Genomic DNA, 27,346 nt, shown 5'->3' with positions numbered 1-27,346 from the left:
TTATTCTGTAGATCAGTCAATAATGTACAAATCCAAGGGACAGGAGGTGTCAAAATTCCACAGAGTTACCGAGTCAATCGGGTAGATTAGGACCAACACAGAAATAACAGTTAACATTTTTACTATCATTGTTATGTTCTGTCTTATTGAAAAATAAACAACCTAAGTTATTATTTTGAAAAAAAAAAAAAAAATGGTAACTGGCTGTGACACAGTCCACTCAGCCTCTTGAGGAAAACGAGGAGCTACCTATATACATAGTGATCAGTACCAGCAAAGTAGGTAAACATTGTGTGAATAAAATGGGATATTCGGAAAATCCTACAATGCTGCAGTGATCACTAAAAATTACATAACACAAAATTTTTAATAGTTACATAACACAATAATTGCATTTTTATACAAAGCCAACTTTTGTGCCAATTCTCACAAAGCGAATTTCTATTTTTGGCTCAGTGTGCCAACTTAAATGACACCAAATGTTAGATTTACTTGCAAATACTTTGTGCCAAATTTACGATTATGTTGCGTATATTTTATTCAAAATGGTGATGGCGCCGCTATTTACTGAAGATAAATAAAATAAAGATTAATTAAACTATTATTACATCTTCTTTTATTAGGGTTTCTGTAATGTAAATAAATAAGGTTGTCGAAAAAGTGACTGGTTGCCAACACATGCATTAGTTTAGTAGGTTTTTGTTATTATTTCTATTTAGATACCAACTTATTTATTTTCATCACCAGGCTGATATTAGACCCACAGCCTGGCGTTTACAGGCATTTTAATCAAGCTTTTCGTTTTTAATTTTCTCAACATTTTGTTTTGAAGAGTATTAGTTGTCATTTCATCTTGATTTTTGTTTCCAGTGCAATCGGCAGACATCCGTAAGATCAAAATGAACCTAGACAACATGTACATAGAGAAGCAAAAGCTAGAGAAGGGCGATAAGCCGAAGAAGAAGGGCAAAGGGAAAGCCAAGCTCAAAGTAGAAGGAGATGGAGCTGTAAGTATTTTAATTTAATAGCTCAAAACCATTTTGGTCCGCCTGGGAACCTTTAAACAGGGAGTAGACCAGCTTAGTCTGGTCGTAACCTCGTAACTCGTAAAATTTGTAGCCAAAACCAAATGTCAGCCCAGTTTCTGGGAGCCTTTAAACAGGGAGTAAACCAGCTTAGTCTGGTCCTTTTCAAACTACTTACATCAGTATAGGAAAGTGTTATCAGTCCAAACAGGTAAGTGGTGATTACATTGATCCTCATAGTAGCATCTGATCTTGAATTCTTGAGATTGAAGGCTCAAAGTTCCATATGGTATCACAAATGTACAGTACTTTCTAAAAACACTACCGTTCAGGCCATAACGTTAATTTAATACAGGTGTTAATAGAAGCTTAGTCTGGTCGTAACTCGTAAAATTTGTAGCCAAAACCAAATGTCAGCCCAGTTTCTGGGAGCCTTTAAACAGGGAGTAGACCAGTTTAGTCTGGTCGTAACTCGTAAAATTTGTAGCCAAAACCAAATGTCAGCCCAGTTTCTGGGAGCCTTTAAACAGGGAATAGACCAGCTTAGTCTGGTCGTAACTCGTAAAATTTGTAGCCAAAACCAAATGTCAGCCCAGTTTCTGGGAGCCTTTAAACAGGGAGTAGACCAGCTTAGTCTGGTCGTAACTCGTAAAATTTGTAGCCAAAACCAAATGTCAGCCCAGTTTGGCCTGATTGAGAGAGAGCCTGACCTAAAACGCCAAACCCGTCTGTACACGGGAAAGGGCGAAGAAAAAGAAGAGACCAGCTTAGTCTGGCTGGGGGATTTTAAACAACAGGGAGTAGATCAGCTTAGTTTGGCTGGGGGATTTTAAACAGGGAGTAGATCAGCTTAGTTTGGCTGGGGGGATTTTAAACATTGAGTAGATCAGCTTAGTCTACCTAGGGACGTTAAATAGGGAGTATACCAGCCTGAATTTGCCTTGCTAAAAAAAAAATAAAAGCTGAGTGCAAAGGGCATCCAGTCGTAAAATTTTAGGGCTGATTGAGAGGATTCCAAAAAACGCCAACCTCGTGTGAACACGGAAAAAGGCGAGGAAAACGAAAATCGTTTGGTTAAAAATGATTAATAAAAGGTCGTTTCCTACCTGAAAAGTTGTGAAGATTCAAAACTCCAAAAAATTCTTGAGATTGAAGGCTCAAAGTTCCATATGGTATCACAAATGTTCAGTACTTTCTAAAAACACTACCGTTCAGGCCATAACGTTAATTTAATAACGCAAGTTACAATTATACAGGTGTTAATAGAAATCAAAGTAAGTTTATGTTAAGTACATGATTTGACGCTCAGGTGTCGATTTACAATAGATTTTCTGCCGTTTTCTCGTTTTGGCGAAAAATCAATTAAATTTTTGTCAAATAAAATTTCAAAATTTCCCGCCCCCCTTTCAAAACGATTTGTTTACATTCAAAGAGGTTCAGGTTCAGTGGATATCGATTTTATTTTTGAACCAGTGTAGGCTCGTTGTAAGGGGAGGAGGTGAAGGTGTGGGGAAATGGCTCGATTTCTTAATTCGTTGTGTGGAAAATTTAAAAGGGAATCGAATGCTCCTTTGTTTTTCTAAAAATCCTGTTGAAAAATCTTTAAAGGCTGAGCCAATGGTCCCATTTTCGCTTTATGCTGCCGAGAAAAAACAGCATATTAATGGTCCAGACACTCCAGACCATTTGTCATAATTTTGTGATTTTTTTGCCATGGTAAAAAGAAGATTTTGTGCATTGAGTTCAAAATGGCTTTAGAAACGTAGCCTCACTATTCGCTTCTGAAATTTACTGCAATCAGTCCACAGATTTTCCCGGGCGGGAATCGAACCCGCGGCCTAGCGCTTACAAGGCAGACGCACTACCAACTAAGCTAACTAGGCTGGCTTTACTTTCTGTGCGGATGCCCCAGAAATTCGGACGTTTTTTTTTTTTTTTTTTTTTTTTTTTTTTTTTTTTTTTTTTTAAGAGGTTTGACAGAGGGAACTGTAACTATTAATTATTAAATTTACACAATCAATTCACCCATTTTGAGCAATTGACTTCAAGCTTCAAACCTACGATTCTATGTGAACATCTCTTATAACTGGTTTTACGTCCATACGATAAATAAAATAAAAAAAATAAAAACTTTCTGTGCGGATACCCCAGGAATTCGGACGTTTCATTTCGCTCTGGTTTACAAGTTGACTTTTTTGTGTAGTTTAGTGGATTTGTAACCCTGCCTCGGGACTTTAATTTCGACCGAATTTAAGATGTCATCTAACTATCCAGAACATCTGAATCCGTTTGCGACGGACTACGACGAGAAATTTCACTTAAAACAACGTCTCATGCTGTCTTTTCCCAGTCCGCCCCCCAGAGGTAGGTAACTTTTCGTACATACAATATATTGAGAGACAATTCTGTATATTTTCGCCCCTTGAACTTGCCTTGGGCATACCTTTAACGAAAACTCGTTAGGACAAACAAATGAGCCTCTCCCTTGAATTTCGTTGAGATTCGCCTCACGTTATATCGACCCGCCGGGAATCGAACCCGGGTCTCCCGCGTGCAAGGCGAGTGCAGTGACCACTACGCCATGGGAGCTGACGTTTTATTAGACCTAATGTCATCAGTCATTTAAATGAAAAACGGTCTACTGTTTAACACCAAAGAGTCTTCCAACGTCTTTGCGCAAAACCCTTGAAGACAACGGAAACCTAGAGGCCGTCGAAGAAGGCCAAGGCCGTGACGCAAAACCAGGAGTAGTCCAGAGCAGCGGCCAAGAGGTCCTTCCATCCGCAAAATCTCCAATTGCAAATTCAGAAAGAACTGGAACACCAAATGAGTTAGTTGAGATATCAAAGAGTCTTCCAATTGTACACTCGTCAAACACGACCACAGAAACTACCAAAATCACTCCAACTTCCTCAAAAATCATTCAGCCTTCCACACATGAAATGACCGAACCTACCCGAAATGGCACGATCCGAACTCTTCAAAGCAGGAAAGCTTTTCACAGAACCTGTGAAGAAGATGTGACCAATACATATACTGCCAGTTCAGCTGAAACTGCGACCAAAGGCTTCTTGTCAGATGAAAGCCAATTGCAAATTCAGAAAGAACTGGAACACCAAATGAGTTAGTTGAGATATCAAAGAGTCTTCCAATTGTACACTCGTCAAACACGATTACAGAAACTACCAAAATCACTCCAACTTCCTCAAAAATCATTCAGCCTTCCACACATGAAACGACCGAACCCATCCGAAATGGCACGATCCGAACTCTTCAAAGCAGGAAAGCTCTTTACAGAACCTGTGAAGAAGATTTGACCAATACATATACTGCCAGTTCAGCTGAAACTGCAACCAAAGACTTCTTGTCAGAAAACGGTACAACTGAAAGTGAAGTTAGTAACGGTAATTCACTAAGAATATCACGTGAACCCAGCCTAAAAATTTCTCAAATAACAAGTGCAGTAAGAACTGGGACCATTGAAGCCATCCTGACATTGTATAAAGAATACAAAAACACTCTAAAAGCTTCCAAATCAAATGAACACAACAAACCTGGTTCATCAGATGAAAAATCACCTAAATCAAATGAGTCCACTAAACCCGCTCCATAAATTTCTTGACCCCGCCGGGAATCGAACCCGGGTCTCCCGCGTGCAAGGCGAGTGCAGTGACCACTACGCCATGGGAGCTGACATTTTATTAGACCTAATGTCATCTGCCATTTAAATGAAAAACGGTCTACTGTTTAATATAAACTCACCAAACTGGTCTGATAGTTCATTGTCACATTAGTAATCTTGCATACGTGTTTCAGTCGGTTCAGCGTGTCACTCAAATATTCGTACGCTTCGTGCCGAGGTCTGATCTTGGTGTATCGAGGGAACGTGGGAGGCAGAAGTCTCTGGTTGATCAGGGGATCAAAACCCACCATTTTCTGAAAAGAAAAATAATAATAAATAAATTAAAGGAATAAATATAATGATAACAAGAAAAATAATTATTACAATAAAATCTAAAAACATGATGTAAACAAGATGGCGCCAACATGGGTTGCGTTATGGGGATCAGGATTCGATGCGAAATCTCCCTATTATCTTGACAGTGTTGCCAAATGTCCGTTTGTCCTTGAGAGAAATACCGTACGTGTTCTGGAATTTCCGTACAAATTTTTTCTGTACGATTTTTTCGTATCTCAGACGGGGGGAAAAAAACACGCGATTACCTCGATATAACGAGATTCAAGATCTCTTTCCGCTTTCCGTTATAACGAGTTTTCGTTGTAGCGAAGATTTCTTTGAAGGGAAAATAAAAATAAACTTTTATTCTCCTTTTTTTTGTGAACGAAAGTTGTAAAAACCTCTTTAATGTGCAGGTAATGTAGGTACCTATAAGAAATAGGGAGGTTTTTTTCTGTGACTACAACATCATTGAACTGACTGACTGGCAGAGAACAACTAGGTATATGCGTAGGTACTCATATCAGATCTGGTCACATGTACTGCAATCAGATCAATAAAAATCAATTGATTTGAGTCTGATAGGTACCTACTGCTGTGATAACAATGATATCTGACCATCAAAATCAGGGACGGGTTTATGAAAATTTCCAAAAACCTTGCTTAATGTGCAGGTAATGTAGTTATGTAGGAAGGTACCTATAAGAAATAGGTAGGTTTTTTTCTGTGACTACAACATCATTGAACTGACTGACTGGCAGAGAACAACGTTGTACCTACATATCGTACGATATGTAGGTACTCATATCAGATCTGGTCACATGTACTGCAATCAGATCAATAAATCAATTGATTTGAGTCTGATAGGTACCTACTGTTGTGATAACAAAACGATATCTGACCATCAAAATCAGGGACGGGTTTATGAAAATTTCCGAGTAACCCAGAGGACGCGTTTCGTTCTTATTAGAACTCATCAGCCAGACAAACGTAGCGTAGTTCTCATGTGCTTATAATTCCGTTAATGGAACAGTTGTGCTTTCTTGGGTGACATTTCTAAGTCAGAGAGTAGAAAAAATGAGGAACTAGGGACAGGGGAACTGTAACAACGGAGGTCTTATCGAAGAGAGGATGGTTGGTAGTGCGTCTGCCTCGTAAGCGCTAGGCCGCGGGTTCGATTCCTGCCCGGGGCGGATTTTTATCCTGACGTGATAATGCTCGCTCTCGGAACGGCTGGCTTTCTCCTATCCTGTCTTCCTTCTCTCTTCGATTTCGGGACGATAAGACCTTAGCAGTTACGGTTCCCTCTATCATACCTCTTAAAAGAAATAAAAAAAACTTTTTAATAGGCAGGGGAAAGCCCCACTTTTGGCCACATCTTTACATAATAATATGGAATATTTTAGTTGACCAATTCTGTGTTTACGTCCCTGTGGAAAGCACCATACACTGGCATCCTGTGTTAAATACTGTGTTTAAGTACATTACAGTCATCTCTCATTTCAGTATTTTTTAACATTATGTGTTGATGTGTATCGTCTCTTTAGAAATAAAATGACCTAATGTGAATAAGTCTATGTGTGGACACCCCGCTTTAAAGGGTCACAGTGAAAGGAAAATCAGTGGTTAGGTGGAAGAGCTCCTGCAACTCAAAAGAAAGTCATAAAAAAATAGAAAGTAATAATAATGGAAAAAAATCCAGCCCAATTGGTTGATAGATACTGTGTTTAAGTACATTACAGTCATCTCTCATTTCAGTATTTTTTAACATTATGTGTTGATGTGTATCGTCTCTTTAGAAATAAATTGACCCATTGTGAATAAGTCTGACACCGCTTTAAAGGGTCACAGTGAAAGGAAAATCAGTGGTTAGGCGGAAGAGCTCCTGCAACTCAAAAGAAAGTCATAAAAAAATAGAAAGTAATAAAAATGGAAAAAAAAAATCCAGCCCAATTGGTTGATACGAATCAAAAGATTACGTTATAACGTATTTTGGCGACAAATACACGCTCAAAAATCAATGGAATGAAAACGCATCGCTAAGAAACCCTCTTTTCATCTGCCTTGAAGGGACTTTTAAGTCTCATTCTGGCAGTATAAATAATTAAACAGGGTAGAATATTGTCTTCTATCTCAAAGGTACGTGGACGGATTTGCTTCCACAGCGACCATTCGTAACTCGATCATATTGAAGAACTGGGACCATTGAAGCCATCCTGACATTGTATAAAGAATACAAAAACACTCTAAAAGCTTCCAAATCAAATGAACACAACAAAACTGGTTCATCAGATGAAAGATCACCTAAATCAAATGAATCCACTAAACCCGCTCCATCAAATGATAGCTCACTTAAAGAGGCTCTTCAAAGTCCAGAAAACTCTCAAGCCATGAGTGCAAAGAGTAAAACCATTGAAGCCATCTTTACACTCTATGAAGGATGTAAAAACGTTCAAAGCAGTCCGAAATTCAGTCGAATCCCCAAACGAAGGACTTTGCCGGAAAACAAATGTAAGACAGACGGACGGACTCAACCGCCAGATCAAGTTGCGAATGCAGATAATAACAAGTGCAGTAAGAACTGGGACCATTGAAGCCATCCTGACATTGTATAAAGAATACAAAAACACTCTAAAAGCTTCCAAATCATATGAACACAACAAACGGCCATCCTGACATTGTATAAAGAATACAAAAACACTCTAAAAGCTTCCAAATCAAATGAACACAACAAAACTGGTTCATCAGATGAAAGATCACCTAAATCAAATGAATCCACTAAACCCGCTCCATCAAATGATAGCTCACTTAAAGAGGCTCTTCAAAGTCCAGAAAACTCTCAAGCCATGAGTGCAAAGAGTAAAACCATTGAAGCCATCTTTACACTCTATGAAGGATGTAAAAACGTTCAAAGCAGTCCGAAATTCAGTCGAATCCCCAAACGAAGGACTTTGCCGGAAAACAAATGTAAGACAGACGGACGGACTCAACCTCCAGATCAAGTTGCGAATGCAGAAAGTGATTTCGTTGAGGTTATAGGAGCCCTTATTAGTAATACAGTTGAAGAAATCCATCCAAAAGATCCAAGAAACACTGACCAAGAGGGCTGTGAGAATTTTATGGATGTAGATGAAAACAAAGAATCCAAATCGAAAGACCAAACAAACACTATCACAGATCAAGAAGAAGTCGTTGAGGTTATAGGAGCCCTTATTAGTAATACAGTTGAAGAAATCCATCCAAAAGATCCAAGAAACACTGACCAAGAGGGCTGTGAAAATTTTATGGATGTAGATGAAAACAAAGAATTCAAATCGAAAGACCAAACAAACACTATCACAGATCAAGAAGAAGAAGAAGAAGAAGAAGAAGAAGAAGAAGAAGAAGAAGAAGAAGAAGAAGAAAACTGCGAGGATGAAGATGAAAAACTTGAAGGAAATTCAAAACAAATGTCGGAAGGCAGGTATCAAAATACAGTTGAAGAAATCAATCCAAGACATGTAAACACTGAGGAAGAGAGTCGCGAAAATGTTATGAATGTAGATGACAAACCTGAAGCACGTTTAAAACAAATGTCCGAAAGAAAGTATCAAAATACAGTTGGAGATACCAATCCGAGAGATGGTCCTCTCGTAACTAATAATCTTGCAGGAGTCAAACCAAAAGATCCAACAAATACAAACACCGAACAAGAGGACTCCAAGAATGTGGATGTAGATGAAACCAAATCTTCAGCAAATGCAAACTATTCAAATCAAATTTCTGAACAAAGGTATCGAAATACACTTGAAGAAACCTATCCCAGAGATGGTGCCATCATAACTAACACAGTCGAAGATCCAAAAGATCCAACAAACACTGACCAAAAGGACTCCAAGAAAGTGGATGTAGGCGAAACAAATCCTTCAGCAAATTCAAAGCAAACATCAGAAGATCTGGACTCTGTGGATGACAATTTAGACAGTTCACTCCAACGAGAAAGTTTGGAAAATCACACAGAAGACAAGGTCTTGTATATTTGATGGGATAATAAATACAAGATTGAGCGTACTGCTCATTAAAAAAGACCTTGCTTAACTAGAAACAAAAAGGTAGTGGAATAAATAATACTAATTTTTGTGTCCTTATCATGTATTCAAAACTTACTTGGCTTGATCATCCAGAACACACAGGAGACCATTGGGTTTCCCCTCGACCAGCTGCAGACACAGCGTATTGTCCGAGAATTCAATATGGCGCCAACGAATTCCCTCCTTATTCTATTCTATTCTATTCTATTCAAAACTTACTTGGCTTGATCATCCAGAACACACAGGAGACCATTGGGTTTCCCCTCGACCAGCTGCAGACACAGCGTATTGTCCGAGAATTCAATATGGCGCCAACGAATTCCCTCCTTATTCTATTCTATTCTATTCTATTCAAAACTTACTTGGCTTGATCATCCAGAACACACAGGAGACCATTGGGTTTCCCCTCGACCAGCTGCAGACACAGCGTATTGTCCGAGAATTCAATATGGCGCCAACGAATACCCTCCTTGTTGTATTCTTCCTGTTCGTATTGAAACACGTGCTGGTTGAAGTAGTACTGCAGGTGTTCGTTGGCGTAGTTGATGCACAGCTGCTCGAAACTACCAACGAAAAATTAAATGAAAGAAAAATTTTAGTTTGGAAAAAAATAAGCGGAAAGTAATTTAAGTAAAAAAATAATTGGAGTAAAAAGTACCGTAAAAAGTTAGAGAGCAACTAACTGCCAAAGAAAATTTGCGAAACAAAATTTGGTTGGACTGTGACAGCGAAAAATTTAGTAAAGAAAAAGAGTTTTGTTTTTTTGTTTTTTTTTTTTTTTTTTTTTTTTTTTTTTTTTTTTTTTTTTTTTAAGAGGTTTGACAGAGGGAACTTTAACTGCTATGGTCTTATCGTCCCGAAATCGAGGAGAGAAGGAAGACAGGATAGGAGAAAGCCAGCCGTTCCGAGAACGAACATTATCCCATCAGGATAAAATCCGCCCCGGGCGGGAATCGAACCCGCGGCCTAGCGCTTACAAGGCAGACGCACTACCAACTAAGCTAACTAGGCTGGCTTTACTTTCTGTGCGGATGCCCCAGAAATTCGGACGTTTCATTTCGCTCTGGTTTACAAGTTGACTTTTTTGTGTAGTTTAGTGGATTTGTAACCCTGCCTCGGGACTTTAATTTCGACCGAATTTAAGATGTCATCTAACTATCCAGAACATCTGAATCCGTTTGCGACGGACTACGACGAGAAATTTCACTTAAAACAACGTCTCATGCTGTCTTTTCCCAGTCCGCCCCCTAGAGGTAGGTAACTTTTCGTACATACAATATATTGAGAGACAATTCTGTATATTTTCGCCCCTTGAACTTGCCCTGGGCATACCTTTAACGAAAACTCGTTAGGACAAACAAATGAGCCTTTCCCTTGAATTTCGTTATATCGAGATTCACCTCACGTTCTATCGAGATTCAAGAGAGAGGCTCATAATATTTTTTTTTTTTTTTACTTTCTGGTTATGGGCATGTCGTTCGCGCTAAACTCATATGTTTGTACTAACGAATCGTCCTTTCTGATTTCACATTCCCAGTCCGTCGCAGCAATTCCCTTCGGTCATCACCCCAAACCCCCCTAGCGTCCCCGGCCTGCAACCGTCGTACCGTGTCCAAATTCGGCAAAACCCGGCCAGCACCCAGCCCACCGGTCAAACGTGCGCCAAACCCGCCGGCCACAGCTCTAACGGCCCTGAAAGTCACGACTGAACCCACCCAAAATAGAACACAAAGTCCGTCTGAAATCACCAGCACTCAAACTTCTTCGAAAGACGCCACTCAAACATCCCTAACTTCTTTGAAAAACATCAATCAGACTTCGTCAAAAATCACTCAGTCTTCCACTGACGAAACGACCCCACCTTCCCAAAATGGCACAACACGAAGTTCGTTGAAAATCACCAGCACCCAACCTTCTTTGAAAGACGCCACTCGAACTTCCCCAAAAATCTCTCAGCTTTCCGCAAATGAATCGATCCCACCTTCCCAAAATGGCACAATACAAAGTTCGTCCAAAATCACAAGTCAACCTTGTTTGAAAGACGAAACTTCCTCAAAAATCACTCAGCTTTCCACAGACGAAACAATTCCACCTTTCCAAAATGGAACGGCCCAACCTTCCCAAAATGGCACCACGCAAAGTCCGCAAAGAGATACAACTCCTTCTGTCTCTCCATACACAGCCCACCACTCCCAGTTCAAAACTTCCCAGCCATCTACAAAAGCCACGCCAACGTTCGTTTCAAGTGATGCTATGGAATCAGGTGAAGTTTTTTTTTTTTTTTTTTTTTCCAAAAAAACACAACAAAAAAAAAAAACAAACCGGGCGTTGATATCTATGGATTTTTTTTTTTTTTTTTTTTTTTTTTTTTTTTTTTTTTTTAGAGGTGGGAAAATCTAAGGAAGATCCCCAAATCAAAAGCCAAAACCTTTGATATGGGGAGTGTCTCAGTATTAGTGAGCCATACTCACTAAAAAAACAACCTCTTTCTCTCAACCTTTGGGGCCCGGAAGGTTAATGTTACTTCGAGGCACAAAGGTCTCTATATTCTAATAGGGTCCTTCCATCTCGTTTTCTTAATTTTCATTGTATCTCGAACGGTTTTCTCTCTTATTTCCAGGTGAAATTTCGGGGCCTTTCCCAAACAGCTCCTTCTCCTCTTCTCAATCTTCGCCCAACATATCAGCCTCCTCTTCTGTCAGCTTAGCATCTTGCATCGCAACCCCTTCTCCTCTTCTCAATCTTCGCCCAACATATCAGCCTCCTCTTCTGTCAGCTTGGCATCTTGCATCGCAACCCCTTCTGCTACAACCCCTTCTGCCCTTCCTTCTGACTGCTGGTCACTATCGACGGCGATGTCCACTTATAGTACTCCAGTGTCTCACTTGTCAACGACGTCTTTGGGAGATACCCTCGACAGCGGAAACCTAGAGGCCGTCGCAGAAAGCCAGGGCCGTGATGCAAAACCAGGAGTCCAGAGCAGCAGCCAAGAGGTCCTTCCATCGATTTTATCTTTTTTCAAAATATGTACGTATCTGTAAAATTCATTTAGAACATGGATCACTAAAGTAAAGTAACATTGCGCGAGGTTAGTATCCAGATGGGTGTTCATTATTTTTTGGGTCCCATTTGCTCATTAGATTTTAGGCCCGACGGGGGGGACCCCCATGGGGCCCCTTTTCTCAGTGATTTTTACAGATCACTGCACCACTAGTGTCCAAAATAGGTAATAATTACGTAGTTTTTTTTTTTAATCAATAATCAAGAAGCGGACAAAAAAAAAAAAAGAAAAATCGGCTTGAAAAGTCACAGCACACAGTATTATCAACCTTCACATTGAAATTTAATAAAATTAAATACTAATATTATTCAAAATGGAATGTATGTTGGCTTGCTGCTTTTCGCAGGTGAGAGGAAGAAAACAGTGGTAAGCAATAGAGAGACAAAATATGAAAAGGGACAGAAAAGGATAGAGAGAGACACACACAAGGAAAAAGAAGGAGAAAGGAGAGAGAGGGAGGAAGAGAGAGACAGAGAGAGAGAGGGAGGGAGGAAGAGAGAAATAAATAAAAGTCAACACAGACATAAACAATGAAATAAAAAAATTAGAAGTTCGTAAAGTATAATATGAGTTGGAAATAAAGGTCAAGTAAAATAAAAATAAACTATTAAAAAGAAGGAAAAATAATAATATCAGAACTACATCATGGTAAGAAAGAAAATATAAAAAGAAATCATGGAAAAAATAATAATCTATAAAGCTACCAAAAGAAATTCATACAAAGATGTGAATAAAGTCATAAAGCTTAAAACTACACAGCCGATTTTATCTTTTTTCAAAATATGTACGTATCTGTAAAATTCATTTAGAACATGGATCACTAAAGTAAAGTAACATTGCGCGAGGTTAGTATCCAGATGGGTGTTCATTATTTTTTGGGTCCCATTTGCTCATTAGATTTTAGGCCCGACGGGGGGGACCCCCATGGGGCCCCTTTTCTCAGTGATTTTTACAGATCACTGCACCACTAGTGTCCAAAATAGGTAATAATTACGTAGTTTTTTTTTTTAATCAATAATCAAGAAGCGGACAAAAAAAAAAAAGAAAAATCGGCTTGAAAAGTCACAGCACACAGTATTATCAACCTTCACATTGAAATTTAATAAAATTAAATACTAATATTATTCAAAATGGAATGTATGTTGGCTTGCTGCTTTTCGCAGGTGAGAGGAAGAAAACAGTGGTAAGCAATAGAGAGACAAAATATGAAAAGGGACAGAAAAGGATAGAGAGAGACACACACAAGGAAAAAGAAGGAGAAAGGAGAGAGAGGGAGGAAGAGAGAGACAGAGAGAGAGAGGGAGGGAGGAAGAGAGAGAGAGAGAGAGATACACAGGGAGAAAGAAAGAGAAAGGGAGAGATTCATTGTGCTACTATCGTATATGCCCAATGGGAACACAATCTGAGATTGTGGTCCCGGCTACACTAATATTTAGCATAGATAATAGCATGCGGAAGAGAGAGAGAGAGAGAGATACACAGGGAGAAAGAAAGAGAAAGGGAGAGATTCATTGTGCTACTATCGTATATGCCCAATGGGACCACAATCTGAGATTGTGGTCCCAGCTACACTAATATTTAGCATAGAACAGATAGTGAGTGGCCGGCCTTAGCTTTCCCGTACGTGACATCACAATACATATCATCATTTCAAATTCAGCCACAATAGATCCCTAGAACAACAAACCCTGATTTGCTGGTTGATATATCAATGTGTTTTTAAATGGAAATATTCAATTCAACCTGTAAGGATATATTTCTGCTCATTCTAAAAATCAAACTCGCACATTGTCACACTTCTTTCAAATTTATCAGTCCCAAATTTACTTTTCTAAATTCAAAGATTTCAAAGTTAGAGCTCAAAATTCTGAACACAAACAAAATCAGAAAACAGCAATATTTTGGATCGCAAAACACTGGTCACAATAGATCTACAAGGGTCGCAGTGATAATCGCATACTATCTCTCGAGAGGAACAACCAAACACCAAGGGTAGCTAGGGGTTTCTTCTTCTCAAGGGACTCTCTTTTCTTTCTTAGTTAGGTTGGAAAATCAGAAAACAGCAATATTTTGGATCGCAAAACACTGGTCACAATAGATCTACAAGGGTCGCAGTGATAATCGCATACTATCTCTCAAGAGGAACAACCAAACGCCAAACATATCATAATTGTTGGACACAATGCCATAGAGAGAGAAATCCAGCATTTGAAAGTTAATAATAGTTGGAAAGTTCACAAGAAGCCAAGGAAGAAGAAGTGAACCAGCTGGCTGCAAAGTCTCAAGGAATGTTTTGACTACAATACCAGTCAGTTGTGTAAAGGTGGATTTTCACCAACGCGACCTCTGTCGCGCGACAAAAGTCGCGTTGGTGAAAACCCACCTTAAAGCTGGAAGAAATGAAAATCACCTGACCATGATGGTTTCCCACCTTCGACAGAAGAGGAACATTTAAGAAGAAGAATAAGACGAAATCAAGTGTTAAGTGTTCAAAATTTCCCAAATTCTACTAACCTACTAACAAGTCGGATTGGATCTGCCATGTCAAGACGCCCTATGGCAGATCATTACAACGTTGTGAACCCACGCTTCTGACCTCAGACCGTCAGGTTTGGGGTCCTACTGTCCTAGTGGCTAGCACGTTTAGGTCTTCTAGACCACCCCTTTTACTTGCACGAGGATAATTTTTAGTTGGATTTGTATCCGTGTGGTAACAAGCATGGTGTGGTTCCGGGACTCCGCCCTGTTTGGGTCCCAGTTCTCCAGACTTTTCAACCTCGTTAAAAAATGAAACTCAAAAGCCAAGGCCAGTCAGCCCCTATGGGGAAATTCATAGTGGGTGTGGGGATGTCATCCCAGCTCCTATTGGTAAGCTGGACTTTGGTAAGGTTTGCTCATATCTGGAGTGACTGAGTGCAAGTTGGGTAGCTAGGGGTTTCTTCTTCTTAAGAGATTCTCTATTCTTTCTTAAAGTTACCACATCATTTTCCACTTGCCAAGAACATCTCAGAATGGCATATCTCAGCCCTGTTCATAACCACGGCCTTTGGACATGAAAAGATTTTACCACACCCTAAAAGTTTTGTAGAGTTTCAACTTTGCATTCATTGCTAGCTTCACATTATTCTTTTTGGTTCAGTAAGTTAAATTTCTGAACAAAGGTATCGAAATACAGTTGAAGAAACCAATCCCAGAGATGGTGCCATCATAACTAACACAGTCGAAGATATTCACCCAAAAGATCCAACAAACACTCACCAAAAGGACTCCAAGAAAGTGGATGTAGACGAAACAAAACCTTCAGCTAATTCAAAGCAAGCATCAGAAGATCTGGACTCTGTGGATGACAATTTAGACAGTTCAGTCCAACGTGAAAGTTTGGAAAATCACACAGACGACAAGGTCTTGTATATTTGATGGGATAATAAATACAAGATAGTACTGCTCATTAAAAAAGACCTTGCTTAGCTAGAAACAAAAAGATAGTGGATAAATACTAATTTTTGTGTCCTTATCATAGAATATGCATAGTTTATTTAGATTTAGTAAATATGTACAAAGGAAAAGAAAAGCTATTACATGTTAGAAGGAAATGATTTTTACAAAGTTTGTTTTCCATGCTGCTTAGTATTCTTTTTTTTTCTTTTTTTTTATTAATCAGAGAGTAATAAATTTTTACAGTTTATGTGAGTACAGTTCACAATGATTTGAGTATAATCTAAGGTTGTTAACCTTGATTGATCGGGGAAAAAAGTAATGAAGGTAATAATGATAAGAAAGGTTTGTAAGGTAGAGGATTTAGTACACAAAATGGTGGCTCGGTGGGAAAATGGATTATTCCAGCAAAGAATATAAAATAATACCTACCTAATTGAAAAAAAAGGTCTTTTGGGGGATACTATGACTTTTTGAATATAAAAAAAAAGGAATATGGTACAAATTTATCCGACTGGTAAACAGGAGGGCGTGGGTTCAATCCCAGCCGAGGTATGGAATTTTATCCTCAATATACCTAATTTGAGAATTTGACCACAGAATAATAGTAGCCTACTGCTGGAGTAAAGGGACTTTTCAGTCCTATGCGAGCAGTATAAATAAGCACTATTATTAACAGAACTTACTGCGGACAAACTGCCAAATGCGGAACGGATTGATTTCCGCGACAAACAGTCGCTCCCCGGAGTCACTACTGATCACATCGTGCGGCAAATGAAACTCGTCCCCTCCGGGATTAAATGTAGATACAATGCTCTGAGATCGGAAATCTACGACAAAGCCGCGGATTTTTACCGCCGGTGTGAACTCCTGCGGCCCGTTGACAATGTACAGAACTCCGCCTGAGAATAGAATAGAATTATAATAGAATAGAATATAATGGAGTATGAAATAGAATATAGAATAAAATAGAAAAGAATAAGAAATATAATATAATGGAATATGGAATAGAATATAGAAGAAAATAGAATAGACTACGAAATAGAATAGAATAAAATTGGAAATAGAACAGAATAGAATATTAATACATAGAAGTAGAATAAAGAAGAGAATAGGGATAGAATTAGAATATAATATGAATAGAATAGAATGTGAATAGAACAGAATAGAATATGAATACATAGAAGTAGAATAGAATATGGATAGAATTAGAATATAATATGAATAGAATAGAATGTGAATAGAACAGAATGTAGAAACTATGCTCTGAGGTCGAAAAAACCGCCGTCACTCAAAAATAGCAGTTATACAGTGTCCTTAAACTTCTAAAAAAGAAAATAATAAACAAACAAACAAACAAACAGAGAACTAGAGTTAAATAAAAAGAGGTGAAACAGTCTCTTACCGTTCATATGTGAATAGGGCTGTGAGAATTTTATGGATGTAGATGAAAACAAAGAATCCAAATCGAAAGACCAAACAAACACTATCACAGATCAAGAAGAAGAAAACTGCGAGGATGAAGATGAAAAACTTGAAGGAAATTCAAAACAAATGTCCGAAGGCAGGTATCAAAATACAGTTGAAGAAATCAACCCAAGACATGTAAACACTGAGGAAGAGAGCCGCGAAAATGTTATGGATGTAGATGACAAACCTGAAGCACGTTTAAAACAAAAGTCCGAAGGAAAGTATCAAAATACAGTTGGAGATACCAATCCGAGAGATGGTCCTCTCGTAACTAATACTCTTGCAGGAATCAAACCAAAAGATCCAACAAACACAAACACCGAACAAGAGGACTCCAAGAATGTGGATGTAGATGAGACCAAATCTTCAGCATATGCAAACTATTCAAATCAAATTTCTGAACAAAGGTATCGAAATACAGTTGAAGAAACCAATCCCAGAGATGGTGCCATCATAACTAACACAGTCGAAGATATTCATCCAAAAGATCCAACAAACACTGACCAAAAGGACTCCAAGAAAGTGGATGTAGACGAAACAAAACCTTCAGCAAATTCAAAGCAAGCATCAGAAGATCTGGACTCTGTGGACGACAATTTAGACAGTTCAGTCCGACGTGAAAGTTTGGAAAATCACACAGACGACAAGGTCTTGTATATTTGATGGGATAAAAATACAAGACTGAGATTACTGCTCAAGAGCTCATTAAAAAAGACCTTGCTTAACTAGGAACAAAAAGGTAGTGGAATAAATACTAATTTTTGTGTCCTTCCTTATCATAGAATATGCAATTATGCATAGTTTCTTTAGATTTAGTAAATATGTACAAAGATCTATTTTATCCAATACCGTTTCCTAGCAGTTTATATTTCTCATTTTGTGCCCACTAATTTGACCATGGATTGGGGTAAGTACCATCGACCTACCTTTTATGACACGTAACTTCTCGGAAGTGATTCACGTCATTTTCTAACCTCAAAAATTTCACCTTACACCTAAAAAGGATTGGAATTTTTCAACTTTCTGGTATTTTCCCCGTTAATAAATTCTTGGTCCAAACTCCAAATGTACTTCTGTACTAGTCCTGGAAAAGAGGAGATGGAGTCAGAAATGCCATGGTACCAAGTCGACAAAATTGGTCCCCCTATTTTGTTTGATACCTACCTTTCCCACCATAAATTCTTTGTTTATTTTTGACTTGTAATTTTTATAAATTTTATTTTCTGTTTCTCAAGACCTCAGAGGGTATTTTTTTTAATGGTGGGATTTATAGCAAAATTCCCACAAAAATCTCGTCCTCAACACGCTCCCCTGTGCCAGATCCAAAAAGGATTGGAATTTTTCAACTTTCTGGTATTTTCCCCGTTAATAAATTCTTGGTCCAAACTCTTCTGTACTAGTCCTGGAAAAGAGGAGATGGAGTCAGAAATGCTACGGTACCAAGTCGACAAAATTGGTCCCCCTATTTTGTTTGATACCTAGGGTTGGTCCTCTTGGAATTTGAAAGTTGTCCAGATGGTATGATGGCTTATGGGGGAGGTGTCGTTTGCCAACAGTTTAAGTTTGGGATAAGGCATAAGGGTGGACCAAACCGAGAAGGCTGGCATTTAATTGAAGAAATGAAAAAACAAATGGACTCTTTTAGTGGTAATGTCCATAAATATTGTGCAATCACACTTTCAGTATTTGGTTTAACAAGGCCTCTGTTGCCAATGTGTGTCCCCTTGGGAGGGGGGGAGGTGGCCCAAATTCTAGGTTTATTTTGGAGACCCTGATTGTGTCCCTATAGTTTCCATCACAAAAAATAGGTAATTATGCAGAAGTCATGTCCATGGAAAAGAAAAGCTCCTTTTTGTATTTAACCTAACCCTAATAACACTAGTCACTGCTCGTTTGTGTCAGTTCCTTTGGTAGCAATATTCCACGGACGTGACTTCTGCACAAGTACTAAAAAAAAGTGTTTCGTTGCCATTTTTATTTTGTAGCAATGCAACATCAGCTTCATTAGACTTGTGTGGTCTATCATAGCACACTCATCTGTATGTCCCTCATCAGATGGACAATAAGAGACACAAGTAAAATTTTTAATTCCTTTCAGGATCAAATCTCGTGCCTGCTGTGAACAAATGGGAGGGTGAAGACGAAGATGACGACGTCAAAGACAGTTGGGATGCAGATGATGCTGAAGAAGAAGAGAAAAAACCAGAACCCGCCAAGGCAGCACCTAAAAAACCAAAAAACAAACTTGTAGGAAAAATTGCTGAGAAAGAAGAAAAAGAAGTGAGTATAATTTTGCATCAAGGAAAAGAAATTTTCATTTGTTAAAATGAGCAAAAATGTAATGGCTTGGCTGAGAGCAAAATTATCAGTTGCCATAAATAGACCGGCAAGCATATGCATTAGGGGTAGAAGAAGAAGGTGGACGAATAGAGAGAGTTTGCTGGGATGGGCCAATAAGTTGGCAAAAATTACTTTGACTTACAAGTATATGTGTTTTAAGGTATTAAATGAAAAATTCATCCATTGCAGAGATTAGAGCGGGAAGAACTTCAGAGGAGACTCCATGAGAACCCGATTACGAAAGAAATGACCCCCGAAGAGAAGTTGGCGGAGAAATTGAGAAGGCAGAAATTAGTTGAGGCATCAGATCTAGAAAACACTAAAGAACTATTAGGTGTGTATTTGTAGTTCTAAGCTACTTGTAATTTTATAGGTAAGTAACCACCTGTAACCTTGCCTTCCCATTTAGGTACACACCTGAATGGGAAGTATTGTGTCTCTTATTGCCCCTCTGATGAGGGATATACTATGGGATGGGGATGGGCATGTTACAACACAGACCACAAGAGTAATGTAGCAATTGTTTCATTGGTACAAAAAGGCAGTGGAAAAAAAAGGTCTCTTGAAAAGTGTTCTGTGGCTTTAACAACTTTGAGAAGCACTGATCTACACCTTAGATATGTGCAAGACAGGTGTGCTACCTTCCAAGTTAACCAGGCAATGACTCTCATGTATTTGTACATTGGTAGGTTGTAGATTTTTTTTTTTTTTACAATATCAGACCATTTAATCCCTAGTATTTTAAGTCCTTAGCCCTACAATTTCGAGCTCTTTAGCTCCTACTATTTCGGGCCCTTTAACCTCTATAGTTCCGGGCCCTTAGCCCTATAATGTTGGGTCCTTAGCCCCTACAATTTCAAGTCCTTAGTCCCTACAATTTCGGACCCTTTAGCCCTACAATTTCGGTCCTTTAGCCTCTACTATTTTGAGCCCTTTAGCCCCTACAATTTCGGCCCTTTAGCCTCTATAATTTTGGGCCCTTGGCCCTTCAGTTTCGGCCCTTTAGCCTCTACAATTTTGGGCCCTTGGCCCTTCAGTTTCGGGTTTTTTAGCCCCTATAATTTCGGGCTGTGAGCCCTATAATGTCCGATCCTTTGCCCCTATAATTCCGGGCCCTGTAGTACGTTCAATGTTGTTCAATCTATGCACTATGTTTATGTTAAGAGAAGAATGTGTATCGAATGGAACAAACGGGAGAAATTTATGGAACTTCCTATGAGGAACACTAGCTCTACCGTCCGTTTGAAAGCATTATGCGGCAAACAGAGGAAGTTCTAATTTCCTAATAGCTTCGGAGTAGGCTACGTACGGGCAAAGTTCCATTTGTTCCTCCCTTATGACTCGAAGACGGGTAAATGAGGTCTCCATTCACATCTTGAATGCTTTAGTCTAGCTTCTAACTTCACTCTTCAGTCTAAAGTTGCCTCTCTTGACCGTAGAAGAACGTATTTTATCTCGCAGAAAAAAATCTACGTATTTACGCCTGAAAAAAAAAAAATTACGCTAGTACGCTTTACGTTTACGCCTACTGAAAAAATCTCGAGAAAGTTTGTCATTGTTTTTTTGTAGTGAATATAAGGAATTAAGGACAAGTTTTTGTGTTATTTTTGTAGGTTTTTTCATCTTTGAACTGTTTTTGTAACATTTTCCGTTTCTTGTTCTATTTGGGAGATAATTTTTCGTCAGAATGGGAGTTAAAGGTAAGGAGGTGACTTTTATTCGCAGTACGTATGTAGGTATTTTTGATATCTTTCGGCGGACATCTGGCTTGGTTTTTTTTTTCTTACGTTTGTAGGTTTTTTTTATATTTTTCGGCGGACATTTGGTCTTTTTTTTTTTTTTTTTTTTTTTACTACCTGTATTGGAATTATGATTCAAAAAAATAATCCGGATTGGATATCGAAATTTCATTTTTATTTTGGGCGATCTTCGCCGGGAAAGCCCCAAAATGAAGAAAATTGTCTCTTCGCCTTTTTCCGTGTTTAGACAGGGTCGGCGTTTTTCGTCAGCCTCTCAATCAGCCTTAAGGTAGGTAATTGCTTAGGGCAATTTTTTGTTTTTGGCTACAAAAATTGTATGAGTGGATGCCCTTTGCACTCAACCTTTGCTACTTATTTCTTCAGCAAGGGGAATTTCAGGCTGATGGTATCCTCCCTATAAGTCCAACACATGCAACCGCACATTGGACTCCTCTTACACTTAACATGTTTTTTTTTTCTTCTTTTTTCACAAAGAAAATTAATGAACATACCATCATATATCCTTCTTTATTTCCTTGTTTATCTTTGTTGTAATAATTTTCTGCAATATTTATTTGTAAAAATAAAACAAAAAAGTATTATTTAAAAAAAAAGTCACCCGGCCAGACATATTTCTGATTAGTCTAATTACACATCAACAACAAGAAGGACAGACGACACCGAAGCGAATACAATAGTCCGTCCCTTATACCTTTTTTTTACTATTGTAATAATAAAGGAAGGACGGACTAAAAAGCCCAGTCTGAGGCTTACACCTAAGCTAGACAGCCCTAAAGGATGGGTTAAGCTTCTACGAATTTAGATACCATGTAGTTTATAGGCAAACTCGGTCGAGACTTCAGACTGTGTGCAAAGTGCAAGGGCGTTGGCCCATATCTCTCCGTTCGTCATTGATTTTATCATTTCCTCTTTTTCTTAAGCTATACATTGCACGTAGTGTATAGCCCAACAATAGAAATACGTAGATGTAGTACTTCCATATTCTCTTTGCTCTACAATCAGCCTTTCAATCAGCCTTAAGGTAGGTACCTAATTGCTTAGGGCTGACTTTTGGTTTTGGCTACAAAAATATTGTATGAGTGGATGCCCTTTGCACTCAACCTTTGCTATTTCTTCAGCAAGGGGAATTTCAGGCTGGTATACTCCCTATAAGTCACCCGGCCAGACATGTTTCTAATTACACATCAATAACAAGAAATAGGTAGGTACCTACGTACAGTTATAACTGCTTAGGTATGTGCAGTGTGCAGAAATGAGTCATAAGCGGATGTGCAAAGTAAGCAGGTTCACCATGCTTGAATGCCAGCGCGACTGGATGATAACTGTATAATGGGTAACTGTAGACTGTAGAACGTAGGTTAAAAACTGGACGAGACATAGGTACATATACATACCTGCCTGCCTATACCTGCCTACATAAAACTTTGTTAGGTATGTTCAAGAAAGAACTAAGTTCCCGCCCAGGGGGGATTTTATCCTGATCGGATAATGTTCGTTCTTGGAACAGCTGGCTTTCTCCTATCCTGTCTTCTCTCTTTGATTTCGGGACGATAAGACGCGGCACACAAGGGATCAAGAAGAGACCGGAATGGATCACTGGAGTTCAGCAACTTTGGGAGTGCTTGATATCCGGACGGGTGACCCATCTGAACAAGAAAAAGATATTAAAAGAAACTGTCTCATGTACAATACTCAGAAATTGAATAAGAATTAGGCAGTGGACGGGTGACCCATCTGAACAAGAAAAAGATATTAAAAGAAACTGTCTCATGTACAATACTCAGAAATTGAATAAGAATTAGGCAGTGTCATAGACATCAGACAAATAAATATTCGGTTTTGACTCACTGCCAAAAAATAAATAAAAAGAAGAAGAGGAGGAGGAAGAAGTAGAACAAGATGATGTGATGATGAGAGGAGAAGAAGAAGAAAAACCATGATGTCATCTCACAAACACGTCCTATTGAATGAACGATGAGAAATCTCGGTTTACTCGACGCAACGGTTTTGCATTTAGTCTGTTTGTAGGTACCTTATCCGTTCAGGATAAAATCCGCCCCGGGCGGGAATCGAACCCGTGACCTAGCACTTACAAGGCAAACACGCTACCAACCAAGTTAAATAGGCCAAGTATTTGTTTATCCCCTTACAACTACCAAAAGCCGGAGCTTGTGCTTGAAATACACCACTTCTTTTTTCAACGTTAATTCAATCCATGCCTCCTCAGGTGTTCATCGGCGGATGGAACAACAGCAAGTCCGTCATCCGGAAGAACAAACAAAAGCCGGACGTCGCAACGGTCGACACCCCCGGCATTTTGACTGGAGCCGGACACAAGGGCTTCTGGATAACGGTCAGGGACGGCACGATATCCGTGGGTTATGATGGAGAGTCGAGCTCGTTCCTGAGTTACCAAGATCCTGAGCCGTTCCCAGTGCATTACTATGGGGTGTGTACGGGATGGGGTGCTGCGGGGGAATGGTTCATTGAAGGTAAGTGTCAGAGCCGTTCTAAAACGAGCACTGAATCTCATCTCAGAGGGTCTAAGTTCGAATCTCGCTCCGAGCCGAACTTTTCCGTCGACCCTGAGCCGTTCCCAGTGCATTACTATGGGGTGTGTACGGGATGGGGTGCTGCGGGGGAATGGTTCATTGAAGGTAAGTGTCAGACAGTCAGAGCCGTTCTGAGAACGAGCACTGAATCTCATCTCAGAGGGCCTAAGTACGAATCTCGCTCGGAGCCCAACTTTTCCGTTCAGTTCATCATCATAATTAAAGAGTATTAGAAAGTAGAAAGGGGTCAATCCCAGCCGAGGTATGGAATTATATCCTCAATGTAATTTGAGAATTTGACCACAATAATAGTAATAGGTAATAGTCTACTGCTGGAGTAAAGGGACTTTTCAGTCCAATGCCAGTAGCATAAATAATAATTATTAGTATTATTATGGCCTTTATTTTCACGTTCATACAAGAACAGCACACACTGCTCCTCTATCCGGGAACAAACAATGTTCCTAAGGATATTCTCATCATTATTATTATAAATTTCGTCCACAGACACCCCCGCCAGTCCGGACGCGCCCTCACTCTTTGTAGGCGGTGACCCTACCGCTTCCCCCCTGGTGCGGCGAGCCCCCACCTGGGTGCCGGCCTCCGCGGGCGAAATCCCCGACACCGCTTTCGAGGGAGGCCAAGACATCAACGGGGAGACGCTCTACATCGCCCGCGCGCGGCATGAGGAGGCACTGATTCCGGGGAAAATGGTGCCGAGTCATGGAGTTACTTATGTGTCGTGGAGCGGTGCGGAGCACGCCAAGGGAGAATACGAGGTAAGACAAGAGGCTATCATATCTGTCGGTCACGCTTATAATAATAATACATAGTGCTTATTTATACTGCTCGCATAGGACTGAAAAGTCCCTTTACTTACTATTGTAATAATAAAGGAAGGACGGACTAAAAAGCCCAGTCTGAGGCTTACACCTAAGCTAGACAGCCCTAAAGGATGGGTTAAGCTTCTACGAATTTAGATACCATGTAGTTTATAGGCAAACTCGGTCGAGACTTCAGACTGTGTGCAAAGTGCAAGGGCGTTGGCCCATATCTCTCCGTCCGTCATTGATTTTATCATTTCCTCTTTTTCTTAAGCTATACATTGCACGTAGTGTATAGCCCAACAATAGAAATACGTAGATGTAGTACTTCCATATTCTCTTTGCTCTACAACTTCTTTTTCTTCGCCTTTTCCCGTGTACAGACGGGGTGGCCTTTTTTCGTCAGCCTCTCAATCAGCCCAAACTAGGGTGATTCCTTTGGGCTGACATTTGGTTTTGGCTGCGAAATTTACGAGTGGATGCCTTTGCTATTTCTTCAGCAAGGGAAATTCAGGCCGGTGTATTCCCTGTTTAACGTTCCTCTGCCAGACAACTTGCTTTTGCTCTACAACAACGAGGAAAATTTTCCTTCCTCGAAAAGACGCGAATTTTTAACACAAGTGGTTCTCAAACTGTGCTCCGCGAAGAGCTTCCAGGTACTCCGCATAGTTTCATTTTTCTTACCCATTAAAAATAAATTCCAACATTTTTTAAATTTTATTATAACATCAAGTGTGTTTTCCATTATTTTTTCTCTATTTTTAAAAATTCCTAAAGGGTTGGGGGGGGGGTGCTCCGTAGAGTTTACAGCAGATGCTTGATGCTCCGCGGCCAAAAAAAGTCTGAGAACCACTGCTATACACGATTAATATTCCACTGGGCCACTGAAAAAAAAGAGCGTCCAATGGGCGACGGGCCTTAGCCTACAAGTTCATTATAGTGAATGATGTGGAATCTGGAATGTTAAGAATTCGTCTAGGTCACCTATCATTCGAGTAGGTATACCCGTATACCTATAGGTACCTTACTCATATGTGAGTAGGTATACCTATAACTATATTACAGACACAAAGGTCACACCACGAGATCTTTCATGAGGATGTTCATTTAATCAAGTTCAATTGATTTAATTTACATACAGGGTGTTCTTTTTGTCTGGCTGGGGGACATTAAACAGGAAGGGGACCAGCCTGAAATTTCCTTGAAGAAATAGCAAAGCTTGAGTGCGAAGGACATCCACTCGTAAAAATTTTGTAGCCAAAACCAAATGTCAGTCCAAAGCAATTACCCTAGGGCCGATTGAGAGGCTGACCCCGCCTGAAAAGGCGAGGAAAGGCTAGCGGCGCTAGCGCCTACAAGGCAGACGCCTTCCAAGCTAACTAGGCTTGCTTCACCCAGGATAAAATTCCATACCTCGGCTGGGATCGAACACACGCCCTCCTGATTACCAGGCGAGCGTCTTGACCACTACGCCACCGAGGCAGGTTATGCTGTTCTAATTAAGCCCATGAGGTCTAATATTGTTTTCTTCTCATCTCTTTGTTTTCAGGTGTTTGATGAATATTCTGCTTACTCTATTGATGACACTTTCGATGATTTCATCTAGAAGAGAAACTTACGTGAACACCAAAACATACTTTCCCTGTCGCGTATAATATCTCTAGTAGCGCTGTCAAACTTTCTTGACTTGGCGGGGCGGAGCGCTACCGCGCTCCTTAATGTCGCCATAGATAGTTTGCGGCCAGTTTCTCAGACTTTGATGAAACTTTGCATGGCACTCTCATGATGTGTCTGTCACATTTTCTCGTCAGATCTCTTGGACCTAATCAGGTTTTTGGGGGCCCCCTAAGGGTTTCATTTTAAGAAATCATGTCGTTTGCCATAACTCGAGAACGGTTTGTTTGATTTTTACGAAATTTGATGTCGACCGGACTTTTGGAAGGTCCGTAGGGCGAAGGAACTTTTCCTGAGCCAGTCTGAACTACATACTGGTATATAACTATTAGGCCAGCCACTCCCCATCCGTGGCACAAGCTCTGCTTATACGGGTGGGTACCTATACCGGTATACCATTTATAAGAAAATGTATGTTCTGAGTTTTTTGTCAATCAAATATAAATGGAAACTTATTAAAAAAAAAAAAAAGATCTGACAGGCGGACTTCATCAGGTATATGTGACAAGTACACCTGATCAGGTGTATCTGATAGTGAATGTCTAGCCTTATTCATGACATCATGTTACATTTATGTACGTTTACTTGAGGAGTATAATGTCCACCAGTTTCACGTGGGTTACGGCAATTATGGTGGTAGTAGATACCAAAACCAAATATAGACACCCGCTATGTAACTCTAGGTCTTACTGAGTCATTCAGTTTACTGCTAAAACAACCTCAGTGGTCTAGTGGTGAGCACGGAGGTCTTTGAATCTGGAGGTTCGGGGTTCGAGTCTTGAATAGGAGAATATTTTTTTTTTTTTATCAATTATGTAAACTGATCTCCTGTATTTTATTGTAAATGTAGATCTTTCAATTAAATTAAAATTAAATTAAATATTGTCCATTGGGTTCATGTGGGTTACAGGCATTATAAAAAATCCCCCCCAAAACCAGTTTTTCTTTTGTTTTGTTTTTTGGCTTTATGGTTCTCTGGACAAAATTTGCACCACCATTTTCGTGTTCCTGGTAAAAAGACATTTAATTTGATATATAGGTCGACTAACAAAAAGAGGCCAAAAGTGATTTTAAAATCACAAGCCATACTCAATTGTCCGCAAATGACAGACCAAAGTGTCCGCTTAGCTTTAAAAATCTTGGATTTTGGATCGGATTTTATGATTTGGCCCTAAAT

At 39.5% G+C, this 27,346-nt stretch overlaps 4 protein-coding genes and 1 long non-coding RNA gene across 6 annotated transcripts in view; 4 read left to right on the top strand and 1 right to left on the bottom strand.

The window, feature by feature from the left end:
* The window catches only part of LOC103514212 (peptidyl-alpha-hydroxyglycine alpha-amidating lyase 1), a 50,356-nt gene that overhangs the window by 2,372 nt on the left and 20,638 nt on the right, over positions 1-27,346 (bottom strand). The window contains exon 8 of the mRNA XM_026827248.1: positions 16,236-16,451. Within this exon, the coding sequence (XP_026683049.1) occupies positions 16,236-16,451 (216 nt within the window). The remainder of the gene's footprint in view (positions 1-16,235; positions 16,452-27,346) is intronic.
* LOC113469488 (eukaryotic translation initiation factor 3 subunit J-like) lies at positions 783-26,127 on the top strand. Its single transcript, XM_026827252.1, has 2 exons — positions 783-1,007; positions 26,045-26,127. Exons 1-2 carry the CDS (start codon positions 900-902, stop codon positions 26,099-26,101), a joined length of 165 nt encoding a protein of 54 aa, XP_026683053.1. The 5' UTR covers positions 783-899; the 3' UTR covers positions 26,102-26,127.
* Positions 8,123-15,741, top strand: LOC113469487 (ribosome quality control complex subunit 2-like). Of its 2 annotated transcripts, XM_026827251.1 has the most exons (3): positions 8,123-8,171; positions 8,386-8,755; positions 15,276-15,741. In XM_026827251.1, the coding sequence occupies exons 2-3, from the start codon at positions 8,433-8,435 to the stop codon at positions 15,529-15,531; spliced, it is 579 nt and encodes a 192-aa protein (XP_026683052.1). In that variant the 5' UTR covers positions 8,123-8,171; positions 8,386-8,432; the 3' UTR covers positions 15,532-15,741. The 2 variants fall into 2 exon arrangements, with proteins under 2 accessions (XP_026683052.1, XP_026683051.1); XM_026827250.1 differs by lacking the exon at positions 8,123-8,171 and having other exon boundaries at positions 8,179-8,755.
* On the top strand, positions 10,101-12,051 carry LOC113469486 (mucin-5AC-like). Its single transcript, XM_026827249.1, has 3 exons — positions 10,101-10,306; positions 10,591-11,316; positions 11,674-12,051. The coding sequence occupies exons 1-3, from the start codon at positions 10,198-10,200 to the stop codon at positions 11,982-11,984; spliced, it is 1,146 nt and encodes a 381-aa protein (XP_026683050.1). The 5' UTR covers positions 10,101-10,197; the 3' UTR covers positions 11,985-12,051.
* Positions 14,169-14,955, top strand: LOC113469489. Its single transcript, XR_003392883.1, has 2 exons — positions 14,169-14,437; positions 14,505-14,955. It is a non-coding gene; the product is annotated as an uncharacterized LOC113469489 (long non-coding RNA).

This window comes from Diaphorina citri, unplaced genomic scaffold (genome assembly GCF_000475195.1).
Source record: "Diaphorina citri unplaced genomic scaffold, Diaci psyllid genome assembly version 1.1 scaffold1101, whole genome shotgun sequence".
NCBI classification, from domain to species: Eukaryota; Metazoa; Arthropoda; class Insecta; order Hemiptera; family Psyllidae; genus Diaphorina; species Diaphorina citri.
Note: the sequence above shows the minus strand (reverse complement) of the source record. Positions and strands in the feature narration are given on the sequence as shown.

Coding starts and splice junctions, on each gene's coding strand:
- LOC113469486 (XM_026827249.1), top strand. CDS start 10,198: ATGTCATCTAACTATCCAGAACATCTGAATCCGTTTGCGACGGACTAC. Junction 10,307..10,590: donor TCCCAGTCCGCCCCCTAGAG/GTAGGTAACTTT, acceptor TCACATTCCCAG/TCCGTCGCAGCAATTCCCTT. Junction 11,317..11,673: donor AAGTGATGCTATGGAATCAG/GTGAAGTTTTTT, acceptor TCTTATTTCCAG/GTGAAATTTCGGGGCCTTTC.
- LOC113469488 (XM_026827252.1), top strand. CDS start 900: ATGAACCTAGACAACATGTACATAGAGAAGCAAAAGCTAGAGAAGGGC. Junction 1,008..26,044: donor AAGTAGAAGGAGATGGAGCT/GTAAGTATTTTA, acceptor CTTTGTTTTCAG/GTGTTTGATGAATATTCTGC.
- LOC113469487 (XM_026827250.1), top strand. CDS start 8,268: ATGGATGTAGATGAAAACAAAGAATTCAAATCGAAAGACCAAACAAAC. Junction 8,756..15,275: donor AATCAAATTTCTGAACAAAG/GTATCGAAATAC, acceptor TTCTGAACAAAG/GTATCGAAATACAGTTGAAG.